This window comes from Lethenteron reissneri, chromosome 12 (genome assembly GCF_015708825.2).
Source record: "Lethenteron reissneri isolate LAM-NWPU_2019-01 chromosome 12, ASM1570882v1, whole genome shotgun sequence".
Classification (NCBI taxonomy): domain Eukaryota; kingdom Metazoa; phylum Chordata; class Hyperoartia; order Petromyzontiformes; family Petromyzontidae; genus Lethenteron; species Lethenteron reissneri.
Window position 1 is genome coordinate 8,976,297 of NC_083790.1, and position 14,840 is coordinate 8,991,136.

A 14,840-nucleotide genomic window follows, 5' to 3' on the forward strand; every position below is an offset into this window, starting at 1 on the left:
TTATTTTTGCAAAATGACTGAGAAATAAGAACAGTGAAGGTCATCAGCCATGATCAAGTCACTGCTGGATAAGGCCTCCCGAAACCATCGCCATTTCTCATGGCCCTACAATGTAGCAAGCCATCTATCATATACACACGAGCTGATTCCATCAATTCATCTCCATGGTGGAGTTAAGAAAAAGTCAGATGAACACATGGATTAGCGAACATATGAAAGTTAGACATCATATTGGCCGTTTAGAACAGGAAGTTGGCTTGGGCTGCTCGCCTCGCTACAAAGGGGGATAAGGCCGGTGGTTGAGACTCACGACAGAGCGGTAGCCAAAGGAGTGAATGTGTCCAAGGAGGACAGTGCAGATATCTTGCGGAAATTAAATGGTTTAGGGATGGTGATGGGCAGAGCCGGCCCAGCCACTAAGCGACCCTTGCAATTGCAAAGGGCCCTGTGGCCAGCAGAGGGCCCCCTAGAGTCACTGCTAGCTAGTGGGTGAAAAAAATCATACATCAAAGGGGCCTCCAACCAAATTTTGCTTAGGGCCCCCAAAGGTCTAGGGCCGGCTCTGGTGATGGGTTGCACGCACGAATTAACCTCACAAGATATACTAGGTGTGGGCAACCTGCGGCTCGTGCCTGCATGAAGCTCCCAGACGGTTCACATGCAGCTTGATAGACGCAGCTAATTTTTTTCCTCTTCAACATAGCTTAATTTGTAACGGGAAAAAAATCTGCGGGAGGCAGACATGAGTTCTCGCAGGGTGTACCCGCAGATTTATGAACGCAAAACCCTGCAGCCAACATGAGCGAAGCAGATGCCTGATAACCCTGTTTGACCGTCCCATGTGTCTTGTGGTTGTAGTCCATATGAAGATTTTTGTTTACCAAGTTTGGCCGTCCTGTTATAGACGTTATCACACCGATGCAGGGGAATTAGGTGAGATACCGGGCCAAGTCAAGGTTTGATTTCTTGGGAAAGTTTCATCTGGCATTGCCTCAATCTTCCCAGTTTTCAGTTGAACACCGTGCGATACAGGCAATTGGCGGAGTACTTTTTTCAAAAGCATAGGTTATCATTTATGAGAATACATTTGAAGTGTTGATATTTAATGTGTACTGTAAATTGTGTAGCAATTTAAACATTTGCTTTTTGCTTTTGTGTATGCATTGGAACTTGTTTGCTCTTTGTCTGTATTTATTTAAAGCCAGGCCTCCCTTGAAAGGAGATTTTCATTCTCATTGAGCTTTTACCTGGTAAAAAAATGTCTAATTGTTGCCATCCATCTGTATCTTCCACCTTGTTTAACCAGCATGAAAGTTTAAGTGAATGTTTTTTTAAAATAAAAATAGAGGCTCTTCACCTGCAAACCATGGGTTGAGAATGTGGCCATAATCTAATCTTGGCCCTGTGTTTGTGTGGATAGTTTGAATTAAAAAGGCTTGTTGGTTTTAGCCTCCAGGATAAATGAGCTTTCTCTGAAAACGACATTCAGTTCAGTGTTTGGCTCCCAGTTGACATGGGACATCCTGATGGAACCCATTCAGCTGTATGATGCCGCCCGCCACTGCTATTGGAATCTACATTTGTCAATCAATGGATGCATGAATGAACTGCTATATTCAAAAGCAGGTTGAGAGACCGTTGGGACACAATACCCTTCTTGGATGGGAGAAAACTGTGGGCTTCTTTCTCACGTGTAAACATCCCCCCAAAAAAATTGGTCAAACAACCTAAGCTGCGATCCCTGAAGACATTTCTTGAGAATTGTTGAGTCTTAGGTAAAGAACATTTTTTGGGGATATTTAAATTGCATATTTTTAGAATGATTTCCCCCACTTACATCATATTGATTAATTGTTACAATTAGGCGTTACGATTCATTTTAAGAATCGGTTTGCCATTCTGGGGATTTTAGCACCTTTAGTAGAACATATACAAATAAAATTACGGTTTCTTACACACGTGTCAATGCACGTAGCATGAATATAAGCATAGAGTATACGTTTAACTGATGAATAGATGCACCTTTACATGTCTACATATTTTATCCCAGTCGTGCTATCATTGCCATACCAAGAGAAAAAATACATTTTACGTAGAACTCGCAGCAAGCGTAGCATCACATCAGGCATAGCGTGTCAGTGGATCACGCAGAAAGGTGGTTTAACAACAGTTGTACTTGCAAAGTCACTTCAATAGACCTCTCATTACAGTACTCGTCGACAACACATTGTAAATTTGCTCATTGCAAGAGAAACCAAAATGTTCGGTCTTCGGATGTTGTGCATTCTAAACAATAAAATATATTTCACGAGGTGGATTTTTTCTTGACGCAGTATTTGACGATCTGCCTGAGCCCATCGACTCGGTCTACTTGAAAGTCCAGTTTCATCACGGTGGCTTGAATCCGGATTCAAACTCGGGCTCTCTCTCAGCAGTACCCGGGTCGGTGTTCTGACACGACCACTATGAATCCCTTGAGCTACTCAGCCCCGACACTTATTAATGTCAATCTACATTTGCCTGCGTGCTCAGGAAGCTACGAGCAAGCAGGGCGGGCCCGGCTGGCCATGATGAAGCCGGACATCAGCACGCTGTCGCAGCAGCTGAAGCAGGAGCGGCTCTACGTAAGCTCCGAGCGACAGATCCTGCAGCGTCTCAATGCCGACGTTCTCAAGACTGCCGAGCGCCTCTACCACACGGCGTGGATCGGCAAGCAGCAACGCATCAACCTCGACCGCCTCATCCTCACCAGGTGCGTGTGCCGCATGCTGGGCCGGGAAAGCGTGGTTTTGTTGTAAGGGTTTGGGTTTAATGTTATGGGTTAGATTTGTTATTGGGGATTGGGCAGTTAGGGGGCAGTTAGAGGAAAGTGGTTTAGTTTTGGATTGAGGTTATTGTTTAGACTTTAGGAGTCAGCGTTAGTGTTAGAGGTTATACATTAATGGTTAGTTGCATGTAGGGGTGTGGGTTACGGTTGTGAGTTAGGATAAAAGTTAGTATCTACACTATGGGGACCTCATTTGCCAGTAAAAATATGATAATTGGTTCTTTACCCTTCTATCTGGCAACAAAACTGACACCTTTTTGCAAGGAGTCATATTTGCATAGACCGCAATACCTGCAGTCATAATACAAACAAAAGAACATAACTCTGATAATGTGCACTGTCCTTGAAGTTGATTGGTCCACACCCGAGACAGCTTTCCTTCGAGCCTAGTCTCATATGGGTTGGACCAGATGACGCCAAAAGGCGCACAACCCAAGGACAATGCACCATCAGAGTATGAGAGCTCGGGGCAAGCATCTACACTATGGGGACCTCATTTGCCAGTAAAAATATGATAATTGGTTCTTTACCCTTCTATCTGGCAACAAAACTGACACCTTTTTGCAAGGAGTCATATTTGCATAGACCGCAATACCTGCAGTCATAATACAAACAAAAGAACATAACTCTGATAATGTGCACTGTCCTTGAAGTTGATTGGTCCACACCCGAGACAGCTTTCCTTCGAGCCTAGTCTCATATGGGTTGGACCAGATGACGCCAAAAGGCGCACAACCCAAGGACAATGCACCATCAGAGTATGAGAGCTCGGGGCAAGCATCTACACTATGGGGACCTCATTTGCCAGTAAAAATATGATAATTGGTTCTTTACCCTTCTATCTGGCAACAAAACTGACACCTTTTTGCAAGGAGTCATATTTGCATAGACCGCAATACCTGCAGTCATAATACAAACAAAAGAACATAACTCTGATAATGTGCACTGTCCTTGAAGTTGATTGGTCCACACCCGAGACAGCTTTCCTTCGAGCCTAGTCTCATATGGGTTGGACCAGATGACGCCAAAAGGCGCACAACCCAAGGACAATGCACCATCAGAGTATGAGAGCTCGGGGCAAGCATCTACACTATGGGGACCTCATTTGCCAGTAAAAATATGATAATTGGTTCTTTACCCTTCTATCTGGCAACAAAACTGACACCTTTTTGCAAGGAGTCATATTTGCATAGACCGCAATACCTGCAGTCATAATACAAACAAAAGAACATAACTCTGATAATGTGCACTGTCCTTGAAGTTGATTGGTCCACACCCGAGACAGCTTTCCTTCGAGCCTAGTCTCATATGGGTTGGACCAGATGACGCCAAAAGGCGCACAACCCAAGGACAATGCACCATCAGAGTATGAGAGCTCGGGGCAAGCATCTACACTATGGGGACCTCATTTGCCAGTAAAAATATGATAATTGGTTCTTTACCCTTCTATCTGGCAACAAAACTGACACCTTTTTGCAAGGAGTCATATTTGCATAGACCGCAATACCTGCAGTCATAATACAAACAAAAGAACATAACTCTGATAATGTGCACTGTCCTTGAAGTTGATTGGTCCACACCCGAGACAGCTTTCCTTCGAGCCTAGTCTCATATGGGTTGGACCAGATGACGCCAAAAGGCGCACAACCCAAGGACAATGCACCATCAGAGTATGAGAGCTCGGGGCAAGCATCTACACTATGGGGACCTCATTTGCCAGTAAAAATATGATAATTGGTTCTTTACCCTTCTATCTGGCAACAAAACTGACACCTTTTTGCAAGGAGTCATATTTGCATAGACCGCAATACCTGCAGTCATAATACAAACAAAAGAACATAACTCTGATAATGTGCACTGTCCTTGAAGTTGATTGGTCCACACCCGAGACAGCTTTCCTTCGAGCCTAGTCTCATATGGGTTGGACCAGATGACGCCAAAAGGCGCACAACCCAAGGACAATGCACCATCAGAGTATGAGAGCTCGGGGCAAGCATCTACACTATGGGGACCTCATTTGCCAGTAAAAATATGATAATTGGTTCTTTACCCTTCTATCTGGCAACAAAACTGACACCTTTTTGCAAGGAGTCATATTTGCATAGACCGCAATACCTGCAGTCATAATACAAACAAAAGAACATAACTCTGATAATGTGCACTGTCCTTGAAGTTGATTGGTCCACACCCGAGACAGCTTTCCTTCGAGCCTAGTCTCATATGGGTTGGACCAGATGACGCCAAAAGGCGCACAACCCAAGGACAATGCACCATCAGAGTATGAGAGCTCGGGGCAAGCATCTACACTATGGGGACCTCATTTGCCAGTAAAAATATGATAATTGGTTCTTTACCCTTCTATCTGGCAACAAAACTGACACCTTTTTGCAAGGAGTCATATTTGCATAGACCGCAATACCTGCAGTCATAATACAAACAAAAGAACATAACTCTGATAATGTGCACTGTCCTTGAAGTTGATTGGTCCACACCCGAGACAGCTTTCCTTCGAGCCTAGTCTCATATGGGTTGGACCAGATGACGCCAAAAGGCGCACAACCCAAGGACAATGCACCATCAGAGTATGAGAGCTCGGGGCAAGCATCTACACTATGGGGACCTCATTTGCCAGTAAAAATATGATAATTGGTTCTTTACCCTTCTATCTGGCAACAAAACTGACACCTTTTTGCAAGGAGTCATATTTGCATAGACCGCAATACCTGCAGTCATAATACAAACAAAAGAACATAACTCTGATAATGTGCACTGTCCTTGAAGTTGATTGGTCCACACCCGAGACAGCTTTCCTTCGAGCCTAGTGCACATTATCAGAGTTATGTTCTTTTGTTTGTATTATGACTGCAGGTATTGCGGTCTATGCAAATATGACTCCTTGCAAAAAGGTGTCAGTTTTGTTGCCAGATAGAAGGGTAAAGAACCAATTATCATATTTTTACTGGCAAATGAGGTCCCCATAGTGTAGATGCTTGCCCCGAGCTCTCATACTCTGATGGTGCATTGTCCTTGGGTTGTGCGCCTTTTGGCGTCATCTGGTCCAACCCATATGAGACTAGGCTCGAAGGAAAGCTGTCTCGGGTGTGGACCAATCAACTTCAAGGACAGTGCACATTATCAGAGTTATGTTCTTTTGTTTGTATTATGACTGCAGGTATTGCGGTCTATGCAAATATGACTCCTTGCAAAAAGGTGTCAGTTTTGTTGCCAGATAGAAGGGTAAAGAACCAATTATCATATTTTTACTGGCAAATGAGGTCCCCATAGTGTAGATGCTTGCCCCGAGCTCTCATACTCTGATGGTGCATTGTCCTTGGGTTGTGCGCCTTTTGGCGTCATCTGGTCCAACCCATATGAGACTAGGCTCGAAGGAAAGCTGTCTCGGGTGTGGACCAATCAACTTCAAGGACAGTGCACATTATCAGAGTTATGTTCTTTTGTTTGTATTATGACTGCAGGTATTGCGGTCTATGCAAATATGACTCCTTGCAAAAAGGTGTCAGTTTTGTTGCCAGATAGAAGGGTAAAGAACCAATTATCATATTTTTACTGGCAAATGAGGTCCCCATAGTGTAGATGCTTGCCCCGAGCTCTCATACTCTGATGGTGCATTGTCCTTGGGTTGTGCGCCTTTTGGCGTCATCTGGTCCAACCCATATGAGACTAGGCTCGAAGGAAAGCTGTCTCGGGTGTGGACCAATCAACTTCAAGGACAGTGCACATTATCAGAGTTATGTTCTTTTGTTTGTATTATGACTGCAGGTATTGCGGTCTATGCAAATATGACTCCTTGCAAAAAGGTGTCAGTTTTGTTGCCAGATAGAAGGGTAAAGAACCAATTATCATATTTTTACTGGCAAATGAGGTCCCCATAGTGTAGATGCTTGCCCCGAGCTCTCATACTCTGATGGTGCATTGTCCTTGGGTTGTGCGCCTTTTGGCGTCATCTGGTCCAACCCATATGAGACTAGGCTCGAAGGAAAGCTGTCTCGGGTGTGGACCAATCAACTTCAAGGACAGTGCACATTATCAGAGTTATGTTCTTTTGTTTGTATTATGACTGCAGGTATTGCGGTCTATGCAAATATGACTCCTTGCAAAAAGGTGTCAGTTTTGTTGCCAGATAGAAGGGTAAAGAACCAATTATCATATTTTTACTGGCAAATGAGGTCCCCATAGTGTAGATGCTTGCCCCGAGCTCTCATACTCTGATGGTGCATTGTCCTTGGGTTGTGCGCCTTTTGGCGTCATCTGGTCCAACCCATATGAGACTAGGCTCGAAGGAAAGCTGTCTCGGGTGTGGACCAATCAACTTCAAGGACAGTGCACATTATCAGAGTTATGTTCTTTTGTTTGTATTATGACTGCAGGTAATGCGGTCTATGCAAATATGACTCCTTGCAAAAAGGTGTCAGTTTTGTTGCCAGATAGAAGGGTAAAGAACCAATTATCATAAAAGTTAGTGTTCAGATTAACAGGTTAATTGTGTTACGGGTCAGAGGTCATGGTTAGTGTTGGAAAGTAATTGTTAGGGATCAGGGTTAATTAGTTCCAATTAGGGGTCAGGGTTAGTCTTCGGAGTATTGTTTTTGCTAGTGGTTAAAGTTAGGACCTACATTTAAAGTGAAGGATACAATTAAGAGGTCAGAACTAGTTTTATGGGTTAGGATTAGAATTGAGGGGTCATAGGTCATGGCTAGTTTTAGAGGTTAAAATTAGGATTATATATCATTCTAAATTTTAGCAGTTAATAGTTAGATATATAGAGTTTAGGACTTAATTATCACATTGGTGCAAGAGACACATTTCGGTGTTTAGGATTAGAGGTCTGTTAATTTTAAGTGTCGGCAATAAGGTTTCAAATTTGTGGTTAGATGTTAGAGTTAGGAATTAGGGATGGGGTTAGCGTTGGTGTTGAAGGCAATCACAGGTGTTTTTTTTATACAGAATGTAATTTCAATGGGCTCATGTCCAGTAAACTAAACGACAGTGAGGTTGAGTGTCGCTGCCATGTCCTAGGCTGCACAGTAGCTGCATTCCAGTTACTGTCTCAAAAGTAGTTTTATAATCCGGTGCATTTCGTTACGCTGGAAAGCTGCTCATTGCTCATGGAAAATGCACATCCCTTATGAGCTGTTATCAATGGTTTATGGCAGGTCTGTACTGTCTTGCTCCCATAAAAACTATTGCCCCCCCCCCCCACCTTCCAATCAAGAATGTTCACCGTGATGTGCATATAAAAACTGACTTTGAGTGACCCATTTGTGTTGGCTTACGAATAGCTCTTGAGATTTGTTTTACTCGCGAGATGAAATGAAGCAGTTGCTTACGAGTCTGGCGTGCCAATGTTAAAGCCCTTATGAATTTTTATCTCAGCACCATGAGAGTTCTTATGCTTGGTAAATATTTTTGGTGCACTCCGTCATAATTTTTATCAAGCAGTTGCATTCGAACAGCTTTATTTTGTTGTCGTGTGCCGCTGCACGTCTTTCGCAAAGCGATTGCCGCTCGGCACAATCGCTGAACTGTGTCCTTGTACGTGACGTGCTTGCGACTTCGGGAGCGTATGAAATGAAGGCACATTTATATTAATTTTATAAATATGGTCTCCCTAATTCAAGCAAAGGCCACAGCGGCTGTACTCCGCAGCGGGGCTGGATGGACCACGCTGCTGAAAAATAAATGCACGCATTTTATTCCAATGAAAGGTGATGGACAAGACTGCTTGCGCATGCCAGAGAAATATTCTAAAGCTGCGCATGTGCTCCTTTGAGCCCAAGGACTTTCAGGGTTAGCAACTCTCCGCCGGCTGCTGCCTTTTGGACTGTAACTGTGGCACAGCATTACGTAAGCCGCGGCAAAATCCCCAGCGAGTGCTGTAACTGTGTAATGAGGGGAGATGTGCTTCCGTGGGTGGAGGAGGACTGGTGGAAAGTGACGGCAGGAGAAAGGTGCCCGTTCCTCCCCCCCCCCCCCCCCAAAAGGAAATGGCGCTTACCAAATAAATGTGTTTTCTGCCGCATAATGGTTCATGCCATTTCATAGAGGGGGGTGAGGGTTGCGTACATTTTCGCATGCGATTCACAATTTGGCACGGTGGGTCTGCGCGATGTACCAGTTAAGCACATTAGTATTGCAGATGGGCCGAAAATGTAACTGTGAACTCGCAATCCGTGAAATTCACTAATGATGTCCGTCAGGAATATTTGAAGATGCAGGACTCCTAAAATAATTTGAATGATTATTCAACTCAAATCTCTTCTTTAACCCATAATAATATCTCAAAGCATTTTAAAATAATTTTAAATGTGTAGGATCAGAACTGCTCTTAATCCCCTTTCACACGAGACACATTTTCTCTTGCCAAGAGCAAGCGTTCTGTGATGTAACCCTCATGAAATGAAGGCTGCACCCTGATCCACATGGCCGCGACGCTTAATGCGTACTGTTTTGTTAGATTATATTCTCATAACACAACAACTGGCACTGCTCCGCTGTTTGTAGCGGTACTTTGCCATGGAACAGTCTGCTGTTTGTGGCATTGTGTGAGGAGCTATGAACTTGGCGACCCGGGTACGATTCCCGCTCACGGCCAACACCAGTGACGATTATCTGAACCGGTTCCGGGCCTCCCCTAGGTCGACTCAGCTTCAAATGAGTACCTGGTGCGGTGTAAACATCACTACTAGGGAGACAAAGGCGGTCGGGCGTGGCGCTGGCCACCCACCCCCTCGTGTACCGTCCCGGCCTTCATTGGTGCTCGCTAACAGCAGTTGCTCCTACAGTCTGTTAAGGCTATATGGGGGATCTTTGTCTGTGTGGGCTCACACAATGGGTGGCTGGGTGCAGAGTTGTGGTCGTCACACTCGCTGCTGTGCCAGTTTCCATGTAATTGAACGTTTTATTTCTGTCGCTGCTTGCTGATGTTTACGGAGAATTTTCCAAACTGTGCTGCCTGCCGTCTTATTTTAAATGGAGGTTACAGACCATGTGAAATCATTTGTAGAGTGGGCCGCTTTTAAACTGTACAGATAGTCCCCGAGTTACGATGGTCCGACTTACGATATTTCGATCTTACGATGGCGATAGCGATATGATAAAATTGTAAAATATTTTTAATTTTGCGCGGCAGGCAAACGCAGCAGCGTACGAAGTACCATATTGTACGTTGGGACGCTGCCGGGATTGTTTCCTGAAAACTTTCTATTAAATTGCAGTTCATATAGGTAGGCTAAGAATTTAGCTTGTTTTTTTTACTTTACATTTTACTGTGCAATACAGTATTGTAATTAATAAATACATACAGTATATAGTTTATACAGTACGGTATTGTAAATTTCTCTGTTTTGCTAAATTATCACCATTCTTTAAGACTCCTGGGTAGACTAGGCCATCTTCGACTTACGATATTTTTGACTTACGATGGGGTCGTCGTAACGCATCTCCATCCTAAGTAGAGGACTACCTGTATTGTATAACTTCAAAATGAGCGTGACGGGAATATGTGAATATGAAGATGATCACAGTGCCTAACCCCATTACTTCAGCTGGCTTGGAAATTCGATAGGGGAAATTAATAAATACATAAAATGTCAACATTGTGTTATATGATGCCACTATTTGTTGTTGATCCTGACAGAGTAGAGGAAATTACTATGGCTGGGATCAGTTGCTATTTAACACTGCGGCACATGAACAGTCAGCAACAAACTTGCTGTACTGCCTTTTAATGGCCACCTCATTGGGACTATGCATGAGGGTGGAGATAACCGAGCTGGGTGGATAAAATCCAATCGTACTCATAGACAAACTCTGCGCTGTCAGAAACATGTTTTATGTGCTGCCTCCTTAATGCCACTTCACTGTCCAAGTAGGTGTTTTATTTCATGCACACAATGATCTCTGCATCATCCACCTACCCTACCTCCCACGAACTGGAGTACTATTGCACATGATCACAGCCACCACAGTCATCATTACCTTCACTACCATGATCATCGCCATGATCATCATTATCACCATCACCATTAACATCATCATTCACTCTCGTTAAACCACCCACATTAACACCACTACTATCAACACTGCAGACCTCATTCCACCATCATATTGATCATAGCCACCACAAGTATCATTCTTAAAACCATTCGCACCATCGCTTCAACCATTACCAACATTCATACCTTTATTACCACCACCATGATCCTACCATTATGTCTCCCATCACCACCACCACCACCACCAAATTCATCATCACCACCATTACCGCCATCCCAGTCACTACCACGGACATCAATGTCACCATCAAAGACAAAGATCCCCTGTAAAGCCTGAACAGACTTTTGGGGCAAGTGCTGTTAGCGGGCACCTGTGAAGGCCGGCACTGCAGAAGATTGGGTGGGTGACCAGCACCACGTCTGGCCGCCTTGGCCTCCAAAATGGTGGTGATTAAACTTGGGGGAGGCCCAGGACCGATTCCGATTATAATTATCATCACCGATATTGGCTGTGAGTAGGAATCGAACTCGGGTCGCCGGGTTGGTAGCGCAGTGCGCTAACCACTGCGCTACCACCGCTCCCTCGTTCTCACCATTACAACCATTAGAACCACCACCATTGCCAATATTACCACCATTGCTGTCACCACCACCATCATCAGACATTATCATCTTTTACGATTACCACGCCATCATCAGCACCACCTTTCGCTTGTGGCCAGGTTGCTTCTGAAAAAGAGCTATATTGCTCAGTGAGCCTTACCTAGTAAAATAAAAATAGTTTAATCGTGACCACAATCACCACAATTGCCACAATCACCTCCACCAGCGCCACCACCACCTCGACTCCACCTATCTTGACATGATACCATTGCGCGGCCGTTGCAGTGCGGATGCATCTCCGACCGAGTGCTGCCAGCGTGCCAAGGTGCTGGAGGACACGCAGTTTGTGGAGGGCTACCGGCGGCTGGGCTCGCACGAGGGGATGTACGGCGAGCTCGTGGCGCGTCTGCGCGAGGCCCCACGCCTCGTCGCCTCGTGCCTCGTGTGCGGCGAGCGGCTCGGCCTAGAGGGCACCACGACGGTGCTGCAGGTCGTGTACACCGCACTCTACGGCAACGGCATCACCCCGCAGGACGAGGCCTACCTGCTGCAGGTGGGTTGACTGAAGAGGAGGTAAAAACTAAACGAAACTTTTTATTTTACGAGGTAAAGCCCACTGGGTGGGCTATATAGCTCTTTTTTTCAGAAGCGACTTGGCCACACATGATAGCTCAGTGAAGCAGCTTAACATGTGGAAACTTATAGCAGCCAAATACTCAACACGCATGTTTTTAAATGTGGAGGGAAAAACCGGAGGATCCGAAGAAAAATGCGCTTGACCATGGGGATAGCATGCAAACTCCATATATATATAGGCGTCAGGGTCGGGCTCGAACCTATGACCCGTTTACCAGGCGAGGTAGTTAACGTCTCGCCACCGCGGTGCCATCTGGAAGAAGTTGCCCTCTGAAAAAGGGCAATCTTTCCACCTCGACCTCTTCCAGAGGGCGAAGAGGTTGCCCTGCAGGATAATATTGGTTTTGGAAAGCCAATAAACCGGGGACTAAAATATATTTTCTTTTATACGCGGAGACACAGAACCAAGGTCAATAGATAATCAGAGAAAATATCGCTGCTGCCACCGTGGTTATTTTACTACTGATAGCTCTTACGGTTGTGATGATGATAAAGTTGCATGGATAAATAGGAACATTTTTCAGGAGTGTGTTGCATTTTCATATCCAGTGAAGAGCTTTGGGTGATTCAGTGACAAGATGTTAACTACCTCGCCTAGTATGCAGGAGGTTGCGAGTTCGATCCCGACCCTGACGCCTGTATATTTGGAGTTGTGAGTCTCCATAAAGTAACAGTGGCGTCGGTGTGATGTTTGAACCTGTAGTTGTAACAGTCGATCTAACCTCAGAGGTCTGCTTTCACTATCTCATCACCATCACCATATGGCTGGAGGTTTTACTTTTAGCTGATCTAGTTGCAACCAAACTCATGATTTTCAATTTTCGGCTAATTTTAAATTTGATTGATTCTGACGTTTATATGTTGCAGCTGGAGAAGATAATATAAATTTATGGAAGGATATCATGACCGAATTGGAAGTTCAGGATAGACCACAATTGACCATTATGACTGCTACTCTGACATATAGAATTCACACAATAAATATCGGATGCATGCTCTGGTTAGTATGACATTTTCATTTTGCATTCCGTTTAGATTAAACTAAACTCTGCATAAGCTAACACAATTAATGCATGGTAGTCGCCCATCCAATCACTATGCAAAGTCAAACTTGTCTTCTGAGATCTGATGAGATAGGGTGCATTCTGGGTGGTTTGGTTGTTAGCGTAGTCGTAACAGGTGCCGCAGTGGCGAGAAGTTAACTCACTCACCAGGTATGCAGAAGGTCGTGTGTTTGATCCTGACCCTGACGCGTCTATATTTGGAGTTTGCATTTTCTGCCAGTGGTCGCCTGGATTTTTCTCTGGGTGCTCTGGATTTTAAATCTGAACCAACATATATTTAGAGTTTGGCTATATGATAAGCCACTTATTTGGACTGTCATTTGTGGGCAGGTCGCTTCTGAAAAGAGCTATATAGCTCAGTGGGCCCTATCTAGTTGTAAGTAAAGAAAACAGATATGTCAATACGTAAATAAATAAAGCTCAATCTCACGTAGTTGTTGCCAGCTTTGACATGCGGCCGTGGCAACGCTTATGGTCGCCACGCTCTTGCGCCTGCAGGTCCTGCGCTACCTCATGGAGTTCTCGCTCAAGCAGAGCGACTCCCCGCGCCGCCTCCTCCGCCGTGCCACCTGCTCCTTCAGCCTGCTCTTCCGCCTGCTCTCGGATGGCCTGGCCGCCGCCAAGATCTTCCTGACGGCGGCGCTGCGCGAGCCCATCCTGCGTTTGCTCGTCGAAGACCAAGACCGGCTCGAGACCGACCCGGCCAAGCTTCTCGACCGCCTCGAGATCCACACGCAGGTCTGCGCCGGCTCTGGGTCGGCACTCTCGGGATACTTTTTATTTTAAATGCAGTGGTTCTTTGGTCGTGACCCGTGTTAGTTTTTATGTTTGTTTCGTTTTAAAACCCCACCTCTTCTCCCTAACCCATGGGTTGGCAAACAAAATCAAGGGGATCCATTTTTGTTCGAATTCGGTAAAACATTTTTTAAAGAGCTCAAATGCATGTGAATAATGTCACGAAGCGGCAGAGGTCACAAACGGGTTTTGATTCCTTACCCGTACCCGGCCGCACCAGGGTCGCAAATGGGTACCCGTTCCCTACCCGTACCCATACCCTACCTGAAATGAGTGACAAACGGTTACTCACCAGTGACTCATGGCCTACCCGTACCCGGCCACACCAGGGTCGCAAACGGCTACCCGGGAATCGGGTAGGGTACGGGTATCGGGTACCTGGTTGCGACCTCTGCGAAGCGGTCCTTAAAGAGCCTCAGGTTGCCGACACATGCCCTAGCCCATCATGCTCCCTGCCTCTGGCCCCCCAGATAAAACCAGGCCTACCCCAACCTCTCCTTAACCACGCCCACCTGTTATACTAGTCTGTCACCATAACTGCACCACCACTTTTAATAACCCCACTCTTTATCTTCACCACTATCATGTTACGTACAATATTATAACTGCTGCAAAGCGCCTTGGAATAATGCGCTTTATAAATATTTATAAGGTAAAAGTGTATTTTAACAATTTAACTCCCAGTTTGTTCGATCGATGCCACGTTGTGAGACGAAGTGTTCCATTTGAATTCCGGCAGGGCAGTGTAACTCCCCGTGTTAAGAGAACGGCTCGTGGCAGGTGATATTGTAGAACTAGATCTGAGATTCTTTCGAGACACGTCACTCGCCCACATGAGGGATGTTGCACATTCCTGCATCCCAAATAGAATGTGGTGGTATTTTTGTCATCGGTAACAGG

The 14,840-nt window shown here is 45.2% G+C and overlaps 1 protein-coding gene across 1 annotated transcript in view; it reads left to right on the plus strand.

Moving 5' to 3' along the window:
* GAPVD1 (GTPase activating protein and VPS9 domains 1) overlaps nucleotides 1-14,840 on the plus strand; it is a 70,415-nt gene that overhangs the window by 4,971 nt on the left and 50,604 nt on the right. The window contains 3 exon segments of the mRNA XM_061550666.1: nucleotides 2,533-2,752; nucleotides 11,731-11,998; nucleotides 13,644-13,883. Of these exon segments, the coding sequence (XP_061406650.1) occupies nucleotides 2,568-2,752; nucleotides 11,731-11,998; nucleotides 13,644-13,883 (693 nt within the window). The 5' untranslated portion in view covers nucleotides 2,533-2,567.